Source organism: Oreochromis aureus, linkage group 20 (genome assembly GCF_013358895.1).
Source record: "Oreochromis aureus strain Israel breed Guangdong linkage group 20, ZZ_aureus, whole genome shotgun sequence".
Taxonomy (NCBI): domain Eukaryota; kingdom Metazoa; phylum Chordata; class Actinopteri; order Cichliformes; family Cichlidae; genus Oreochromis; species Oreochromis aureus.
Genome location: NC_052961.1, coordinates 30857379 through 30867907, shown reverse-complemented (window position 1 = coordinate 30867907; position 10529 = coordinate 30857379). Strand labels below are relative to the sequence as shown.

The window sequence follows — 10529 nt, the reverse complement described above, 5'->3', positions numbered from 1 at the left end:
ACAATACTTTGTCACTTTCTAGAACCGCCTGCACTGATAGTTAAGTTATTTATTCACCAGGATATAGTTATATATATTACTTTGTTAGTGCAAGACATAGTATCAGATAACTCTATCCTACTGTATATTACTGTACACTATTCTTATTGTATATATTGTATATCTTATTGTATATCTTATATCTATTTCATCTGTTTCTCTGTCTCTCCTGCTGCTTTGAGCATGTACATGACAAAAGAATTTCCCTCGGGATAAATAAAGTTCTTATTCTTATTCTTAAAAGATATTACTGTGTCAAAGTTACTGAGACTGGAACACAGAAAAAGTGAGTAGATTTTATCCTCGCCTAATGTTTTTATTTATTTTTTAACATATAACCCTTTTAAAAACATGCTTCAGTTCACATTTCACAACAAAGAAACAAACAACCTTTATTTGTCACATACACAATCATACAGGGTACAACATGTAGTGAAATGCTTGTGTCTGAACTGCAGACATTTAATTCCAGAAATTCAGTAACCAACGTATAAACATCATCTGTGCAAAGTTTTATGTTTCTAAAGTGAAACAGTTAAAAACTTACAGCACTGCCAATACATAAATATCCAGACGTTGAACAAAAATGCCCAATTTTGGCACACATTGAACACCATGTCAGTTGAATTTTTTAGGTGTTAAAGAGCAGAAATTATTTAATTTTATTAACAGGCCTAAAAATACTTTTTGAGCCAATATTTTTTTCTTTTCTAACTTTTTTTTTTTTAAGTTGAACAACTAAACAACAAATATACATAATAATGCAATTATAGAAAGGGCAGGAAAAATTTCACAGCTTGCAGTATCTTTTACAACTCATGTATACAAATACAAGTCGGTAAACAAAAAAGGAATACATTAGGAGAAAAAAAACAAAATAAATGATTAAAAAAGAAAAAAGGGTGCTCGAGGTATAAATAAACAACGTATAAATCAAGTGAAACATTCGACACAGCTCTTGTGTTTTACATGCTTTGGAATTTGTGCTGTTCTTTAGATTCTCTAGATAATTGTGGTCATTTTTGTGGTCTTCTTTTGCGGCTCTTTCAGTGAATTTTAGTCAGAGCGTGGTGAAACTTGGTGTTTGGAATCGGTGATAGCTCTGGAAGATAACCAGCCTTTCTTTATCCGGTTACATGAGGTCTGATGAATTTGTGGTTCAGTTTTGTTTGTTTAGTGGACTTGGTGTGCATTTACGTAACTGCTCTTTTAATCATGGCTTGTTTTCGTTGTGTTTGGTGGTTGTAGAAATGGTTTATATGAGATTTTAGCTGAGATGTGCCCACAGAGTGAATGTAAAATGCAAATGAAGCAGTAGAAACAGTCTACGTCATTTCCTGGATGCTGTACGAAAAGAAACGGTAAGAAATCGAAGGCGTGACCGTTATGACTTGGTAATATAATATCTGTGTGTGCGCTGAGTAAGTCCTCTGTAAAATGGCAGAGTGGGATCAGGTTCGCCACAACTTGTTCTCCAGGGACTCCTCTCTGCAAAAGTTAGCCTTACAGAGGATATCGGCTTGGAGGGACAGGTGTCCTAAGGTATCTTCTGTGGAGATTGACTGCACGGCAGATCTGGTTCGCTGCCAGGTGCGTGACCAGTCCGGACCGCTAAACAAGAAAGAGATGGCGATGATGTACGAGATGGCCTTGGTGAGGTTTGTTAGCCTCATCACAGAGGGCAAAAAGAGGAGGAAGCCCCGGACGATGAAGACCGGGGCTAAAAAGCTAAACATCCCAGAGTGGTTGGTCGATGTGAGGCACAGGCAAGTTCACCGGAAGACTCCTCCATCCCTGAAGTCATTGCTACAGGGATGTGAGGCGGCCCTGGAGTGGCTCAAAGAAGAGTACTGGGCCAAGTATAAGGAGACTGACCTCAAGCGGCAGGAAGGTGGCATATTAAATAGAATCAGAAAGTTTGCCATGAAGTTCAGTAATCTGTTTATTGATGTGCTGCTGGAGGATGGATTTCTGGTTCCTACAGTTGAACAGCTGGAAGAATTGTGCTGTGACACCTCCAGTGCCAGTCTGAGCCCAGATTTCCTAAAAGGTTTCTGCGCTTTTGGCTGCCCCTGCTCAAGATGGTCAGCTCACCATCATTTATTCAAGTCTTCCTCGAGAAGCTCTTCATGAAGCAGAAACTGCTCACCAAAGAGCCCAATGGTCACAGGGCTTTTTACATCGCGGCCTGGATTGTGCAATGGGAAGAAAGGTGCCAGGAGCAAGGGCAGGATCTTTAGGAACTGGATCCAGCTAAAGTGGATGGACTCAATATCGTTGTGCATAGATGTCCCCTCCATCAGCATGCCTCACCTGCTCCAGTTAATCCTGGATGACATGGAGCACTGAAATCAAAATGTAAAAATAAAATGTGTTCAGAGATATTAGTAATGTTCATAGTTGAGGTGGATCAGTCTTTAAGTTGATTATTTCATGTAACATATATCCCTATGTTTTTATGTCTTTTAATTATCTTAATTGTACAGCACATTGGTTGATGTGTTAAATGTGCTATAAAAATAAATTTGACTTTGACATTTCTGATTTGAAGAGCCTGTTTTTTTTATTTTGATCATTTCTGTACAGCTGATCAGAGTTGATTTCACCCGAGGTCGTTAACTAAAACAACAATTTGTTCAAAAGACAAAATTTTGTGAGAGATTTAACAAAGTAAAAGGTTTGATTATTCTGTTCTCTGTTAATTCAACTCAGTGTTTACATGAGTAAACATAAACTATGGGGGTGTCCAAATTCAGAGGCTGCATCCTCCTGAGGCCACATTTTTTATTTTTGTTATTTTTTATTTTCAAAAATACGTAGGACCATGGTTAGAGAAGTCAAATATACCAAATATCCACAGATTCATCAGCACACTCAGGTAGTGCAGCTGTAAACTGCCGGGCTACTAGCATGTTTGAAATACAGAGGTTGCTGTTCAAAACCACTCTGTGGCTCATCAGCTAATGGGGTCCTGAGCTGTGCTTAAAGAACCGGTAAAGTGGCTCAAGGAGGAGTTCTGGGCCAGGCAGTTCAGAGGAGAGGATGAGGAAGCTGACCTCAAGCAGCAGGAGGATGACATCCTACAAAAGGTCAAGCAGTTTGGTTTGGAGTCCAGTGATCTGTTGACTGATATGCTGCTGCTAGATGGATTTGTGGTTCCTGCAGTGGAGTAGCTTTAGGAACCGCTGAGTTCCTGTGCTTTTGGCTGCCCCAGCTCACCATCTTCCTCAAGCAGCTCTTTATGAAACTGAAGCTGCTCACCAAAGAGTCCAAGAGTCACAGGGCTTTCTACATATCTGCGTGGACTTCAGAAGTCATCCTCTGCAACTGCAACAAATGTGCCAAAAATAAGGAGAGAATTTTCACAGACCGCATCCAGCTGAGGTGGCTACGACTGGTATCGCTGTGTCTGGATGCCCCCTGCATCAGGATGCCTCACCTGCTCCAGCTGATCCTGGATGACATGGAGCACTGAAATCAAAATGTAGAAATAAAATGTTAAGAATACAAAATTGTCCAAGAGATATTAAATGAAACATACCAAATATCCATAGATTCTCTCAGCGCACTCAGGTGGTGCAGCCGTAAACTGCCGGGCTACTAACACGCTTGAAATACAGAGGTCGCTGGTTCAAAACCACTTTGTTGCTCATCAGCTAGTGGGGTCCTAGACTGTGCTGAAAGAACCAGGACCCTGTCTGTGGGGTTGATTTTTTTTTTCTTTAGTTGTTTTTTTTGTTTTGTGTTGTTTTGTTTTGTTTTGCGGGGGGGGGGGCTGTGTGCATGTTTCTGTATTTAAAATAATGCCACATGCTGTTTCTCTCTTGTTCTCTGTTCTGATCAACACGGTGCAAGAATGAGCTCTTTGAAGCGCTGAACAGCCTATCTGAATCTGCTCTTCATGTCCAAACAAACACTTCCTACTCACTCAATTTCACACATTTGAACATTGCCACATCTGTTCTCCCACTTATTTCGCCACTATGGAGTGAGGGGTACAAGTTAATCTGTCCAGGGTTAACACAGAAAGACAGCCATTCACATTCACACCTACGGTCAATTTAGAATCCACAATTAACCTGATTCTACATCAAAAGCAGTGTAACTGAATCGGATACCCTTATTGTTACATTACCTGCATTAAGGCTTTGGAAATCCTCTCCAGATGTGCAGCAGAGTTGAGCACCACAGTGCCAAATGGTCCTAAGAATTTCAGATTCCAAGTATGTGAGGACAGAGAAGAATCAGATTTAATTCACATTTGACAGATAAACTTTATATTTCAAGTTTGTGATCATTCTGTTCTCCTTGTGATTACAGGAGCTACCCTCAGATTCAGACCTCAGCACCACCCAGTGACAACAAAAAGACCATCCAACATGTTACCATGTTCAGGGTTCATACACCTTTTTCAGGGTCAAAATAAAGCACTTTTTAAGCACTTTCAAGATTCATTTTCAAGCTTTTCCAGCACATTATAAAAAAAGAAAGCAGTTTCACTTCGCATGCAAAATGAAAAGATTGCCTTATATACATATAGTGTATAAATACCAGGGCTCGCAAAATCGCTAGCCCGACGTCCCGGGGCTAGCGATTTTTCCAGCCGGGCTACCAGAATCTATCTCAGCCCTGCCCGTCGGGCTATCATAGGAAGGAAAAATATATGTCAATGCTTTTGCATTCTATCGGAAATGTAGCTGGGTAATTATGTCATTGGCATCGATGAGCCTCTGTCAATATGTGATATATTGAAATCGCGTTTGAATTTGCGCTTGTTTTTTGCTTTCACTTTCCAATCGCGCGAACTGTGTGTAGAGAGCGGCAGTACTGATTGGTAAGTGACGATCATTTGCGCACCAATTCCTCTGACATCGTCTTATCAATCGTTAGCTTACTGTGCAAACATGACAAGTGAAATCTCCCACAGCAAGCTTAAACATGTGAGAGGTTGATCGCGCAGAGAATCGCTGACCGTTATGTGAGTGCGTGTGTAAAAGCAGCAGGATATATATTTTAGTTCTGCTGAGCCAAATAAGACAGGTCAGGGTGAAGAAGTGACAGCCAAAGAAAAGCCGACCACAAAACGGAAAAGTTATGACAAATCAGACTATAAGGCAAAAAGAAAGTGCAGCTTTATAGTTTCATGGACAAAAGAATTTCTGTGGCTGCAATATGACAAGCTAAATAACCAGGGATGCACATAAGTGGTCCGCAGGTGCGCATTCACTGTCAAAATAAAAAACGCGCACAAGAGAAGAAGTTGCAACGTGTGTTTGCGTACATAAGATTTTCTGGAGGAGGACAGACATTTGTTTATAACTCTTAAAGATATCGAAGAAGCAAGCTCCTTTAAGCAATTACTTTGGTGTTCCTCCACCTCCAAAGAAATGTCAGAAGGAGTCCGAACCACAAAAGAAGCGCGTATTCTCTGAAAAGTGGTTGCAGGAGGTGAGCTGGCTTCAAACAAATGATGAACGCACAGATATTTGGTGCAGGATGTGCCGTGAAAATCCCACTCTAGCAGACAAAAACACTGCCTTTTATATGGACGCAAACGCGCGTTGCAACTTCTTATCTGGTGCGCGTCTTTTATTTTGACAGCGAACGCCACCTCATGGACCACTTATGTGCACCCGTAAATAACATAATGTTCTGCCGGGTGTGTTGTTGGTTTCCCTCGATTTCTGAGTCAACAAGCGCCTTTGTTACTGGGACCAGTAATTTTAAGAAAGGCCCCCATTAGAACCCATGAGAAATGCAAGAAATGCATTATTGCTCAGTCTGCAATATCTTTCCCAGAACAAACACCAATTGCAAATAACATACTAAAAATAAACCTAAAAAATCTGTTTAGAACAGCGTACTATGTTCCAAAGAGTGAACTACCATTGGCAAAATTTAGCAGTCTTTGCAAACTTCAAAAAGCAAATGGCCTAGATCTTGGTTCCACTTGCCTCTTACCCGTGACTTCAGTGGAAATTTCAAATTGACAGACTGACACAGACTGATTCATGTTCTACACAGTTCTTACAAGTTCATAGAAATTTCTGTTCAATTAGAACCAAGTATTTGAGTTGATGATTGTAAGTTTTATACAATGTTGTAATTTGTGTTTCAACAATTTTTTGATTAATGTTTTGTTTGCGTTACAATATTATACTTTAATGTATAATATTGTAAAGGAAACAAAACAGGAAACAAAACATCAATCAAAAAATTGCTCTCTTTTTTATTCGGGCTACTTAAATTTATTTTGGGCTACCAAAAACTGAAGAGTCCCTGCCCGAAGGGCTACCAGGGATTTTGAAATTTTGCGAGCCCTGAATACAAAACACACATCTCACTTAAAAACGTGCAAATGTGAACAAATCAACTTATTAGAGATATTCATCTCCTCTTGAAACCCGCCCCCAAAACAAAAGAAAACTGCACCAAACAACACAGATGAGTAAGGCCATATTAATAGATCTTCTCATCAGATATAAATAGGAGATTTTTTTTTAAAGTTCATTCCCAATAAAACTAACTGTAATATGTTTAACTACATTAAGTACTAAATGATCACCTTCAAAGTGTTAATGCTAACTTAGCGCTAATAACATCATGTACAGTAAGACAGGCCTGGAGAACAGCACTGACTGGGAGAGGCTTTGAACAGATGACATACTCGGTTCTATTTAACATAGAAGACTTTAATGCACAAGCATCTACCTAAAATCTATTAATCTATAATCTGTGGGGTTATTATGTACAGTCGTAATGTATTTTGTTCATCTCCCTTAAATAAACAGGCAGCCTTAGGTGTTCCCAAAGGCACCAAGTTAATACTTGAAAACACTGCAACAATACTCTCCAAAAGTTGAATCTGTTCATCTGGACGTAGCGTTTTGTGGGAGAAACGTTTCGTCACTCATCCAAGTGACTTCTTCAGTCTCAGCTGACTGCAGGTTTCCCCAAACCTTATAAACAGTACATTTGCATAATGACTGAAACCAGCCCACTGAAGGAACAATGGGCTGTGAGGTCAGTTCCTTAATCATAATTATGCAAATTCCCATGACCATTGATCAACAATCACTGACCAAAACCCACTGATCAAAGAACACTGATCAATGGCCATGAGTACCATTCACAGAGAGTTGGGGAATGGCTGCAATCACAGCATTGTAAGATGGCGAAAGATGTACCCTTAGGCCCCCTCCTCGATTCAGAGATGGTCTTTCCCTTTTCACGTAAAGGGAAGAACGCTGGTTTGAGCGCGGAGTCAAGGAGGCCATTTACGTGAAAAGGGAAAGACCATCTCTGAATCGAGGAGGGGGCCTTCTTTGATCAGTGGGTTTTGGTCAGTGATTGTTGATCAATGGTCATGGGAATTTGCATAATTATGATTAAGGAACTGACCTCACAGCCCATTGTTCCTTCAGTGGGCTGGTTTCAGTCATTATGCAAATGTACTGTTTATAAGGTTTGGGGAAACCTGCAGTCAGCTGAGACTGAAGAAGTCACTTGGATGAGTGACGAAACGTTTCTCCCACAAAACGCTACGTCCAGATGAACAGATTCAACTTTTGGAGATTTACTTTCCTGGATGATTGAGAATGCATCAAGACGCTGCAACAATACACAAAAATAAAAACAGTATTCTATTTACTTTACCTTCAATCAGAAAGCCTTAATTTGGCTAGTTATCTATGGTGTTATTTTTGTGCCACTATTCTGAGCGCACGTAAAAAAAAATTAGCATTTTGAAGAGAAATTTATTTTGAGCGAAAAAATGCTAAATTTGAGTGAACATCTCCAACAACGTTAGAGCACTTTTGCAAATATGAGATGTCTTGATAAATCGAGCAGATATTTGAAGTTTACACAGCGCCATTCTCGCATGAAAATATCTTAAAAGTTTATTTTGTGACCTAGAAAGAGTACTATTTCAAACTCCGCCACTCTGCGTTCCTCCGCCACTGCCTCGTTTGAGTTTTGGACGAAATGAATTCTGGGATATTGCATTTCGTCATTTCGAGCTGATTGGAGACCAAAACAGCCAATCAGATTTTTTTGCATCCAAGTCTGTGATTGGCTGGTTTTGTGGCACAAATATAACGGTGTACAGAAAGAGTTGAACGCGCACGGGCAGAAATGTTGAGAGCGCAAGCAACACATTGCGAGCAAGCCAAATGCAAAAACTGAGCGAGAGGGGCTGCTATTGTGTGTGTATGGACAATAGCAAACACTGAAATACATTTTTTGCACGCAGTTATGAATCTTGTTCACTCAAATTTAGCTTTTCTTCGGTCAAAATAAATTTCTCCTCAAAATGCAACACTTGCGCTCAGAATAGTGGCACAAAAATAACGCCATATTTATGTAGCGGGCTAACGTTTAAAGCTTTCACTGGAGTGAAGTGACTCACATTACTGCTACTCCTACGTAATTTTAGCTTAGTTCACACAGGGTGTTCCATAAATCATCGTAACTAACCGCTATAATAGCTGTATTGCATCACACTCGGTGCATTTCAATCATTTATCCCGCGAGTTTTCTAGCTAGCAGAAGCTACCTAGCAAAAGCTAGCTAGCTAATAATAAAAAAATTTAAATTTAGCATGTGTAACATGCACACTCTCGAAAATTATTAACTGGGACTCACCTATCATGTGACTAGAGAGCGCAAACTCCGCTATTTTCGTTTTCCATCAAACACCCATTAGGACAGCAGCCTCCAGGTATGTTAGCACACTCATCCCGGACTGTTAGGGGCGAGGGGCGGGGTCACACATTGACACAGACCGGGTGCAAGGCAACCCAGGCGCAGAAATTTTGCTTACACTTTGGAACTCATTTTATTTCTCTGTTTTGTTTTGTTTTTGTTTTGTTTTTTGTGGTGAATGAAATAAAGTTACAGTTTCAAGCACTATTAAGCACCACATCTGAAATTCAAGCACTTTTCAAACTTTGAAAAGACAGTATTAAATTCAAGCATTTTCAAGGATTTCAAGCACCTGTACGAACCCTGTATGTTAAGTGCAAAATTAACTGATGAAAACAGTACAAAGGTTAAAGTATCACATGTGCTGTCAGTGAAAGCCGCAGCTGTTTTATTGATAAAGTTAAAGACAAAAAGTCAAAGGGATTAATCACGCATGTAACTGTGCCACTATATTAACACTACCTCAGTTTGGTGCTTCAGAAAACTGCTGATCTCAGACCTGCACAGCTTCTCTTTTAAATACTGAATATGCTCAGCTAGTCCCACGAACATGTTTTAAGCCTGGATAATAGTGCTAAATAAATAAAAGTTGTGATTCTTATTATCATTATTATTGTTCTTTTTATTATTTACTGCTCTTGTATTCAAGTTTGTCTCTTAGTGGCAGGTGGATCACACATTGATTTTTACACTTTGCATATGACTGGGTAGGATGAGCATTTTATAACAGCCTGTGTTGTTTTTGTTTATGTAAGGAAATACATCAGTTTCCCTTGTATTTTAAATTTGAGTGAAGATCCTAAATTGGCACAGCCAGGTGAAGGCACAGCCATGAAGTCGTCCACTAGACAGTCCCAGATGGCCGTCGCTACCTGGGGGGTGATCTGGCACACCGACTCTGAAACTGAACGCGATGGTCCTGAAGGAGTCCCTGGTGGCAAGGAACCTAGACAAAATGTTCAAAATTAGTATTATGTGTACTGCAGTTACAAAATACATTATTCAAATTCCAAAATACTTTTGTGGTGTCAGATTTAAATTACAAAACATAAATCTTACATAAAACATTTTGTAATTATAAGGATAATTACATAAGATATATATTAGATATAATATAAAACAGTCAGTTGTGTTTTGTTTTAACTTTAACATATCATAATTTGATTGGTAGCAACTTTTACCACTACAGTGAGCCAATCACTCATAATTCCTAGACATGTCAATCAGGTAGGAATGAAGTAAGACATTAATAGAAATAAAGAGTTGTATGTTGACATGTAGCCCTTTCCTTGCTTAAATCATTGTTAATATTTTTGAAAAAAGTGAGAGTCTGAACCTAGTGAAAAGAGTGCTCGTTGTGGAAACGGATGATGACATGGACTATAATGAGTTGATGAAGGAATATGGTGACCTATTTCAGGAACTTGGTTGTCTTGCTGGAGAACATACAATCAGAGTTGATGAAAGTGTAACACCAGTCATTCATCCATGCCGCAAAGTACCATTTGCACCACAAAAGTCACTAAAAGCCGAGTTGGACAGGATGGAAAACCTGGAAGTGATTGAAAAGATCGATGAACCAACGGAGTGGGTGAGTTCTCTTGTTATTGTGGAGAAAAAGACTGGAAAGCTCAGAGTTTGCATGAATCCTAGAGATCTGAATAGAGCAATAAAGAGAGAACATTTCAAACTACCTACAAGAGAAGAGATAATGTCACAGTTTGCAAAAGCAAAGTACTTTAGCAAGCAAGACGCTTCATCAGGATTTTGGCAACTGAAGGTGG

At 39.5% G+C, this 10529-nt stretch overlaps 1 protein-coding gene across 1 annotated transcript; it reads left to right on the top strand.

The window, feature by feature from the left end:
* The first annotated feature begins 346 nt into the window (after positions 1-346).
* Positions 347-3507, top strand: LOC120435230 (ribosomal biogenesis protein LAS1L-like). The gene has a single exon (XM_039604348.1). It carries the CDS (start codon positions 1477-1479, stop codon positions 2170-2172), a length of 696 nt encoding a protein of 231 aa, XP_039460282.1. The 5' UTR covers positions 347-1476; the 3' UTR covers positions 2173-3507.
* Positions 3508-10529: the final 7022 nt, after the last annotated feature.

Bases quoted from the DNA above. Each gene is read 5' to 3' on its own strand.
- LOC120435230 (XM_039604348.1), top strand. From the start codon at position 1,477: ATGGCAGAGTGGGATCAGGTTCGCCACAACTTGTTCTCCAGGGACTCC.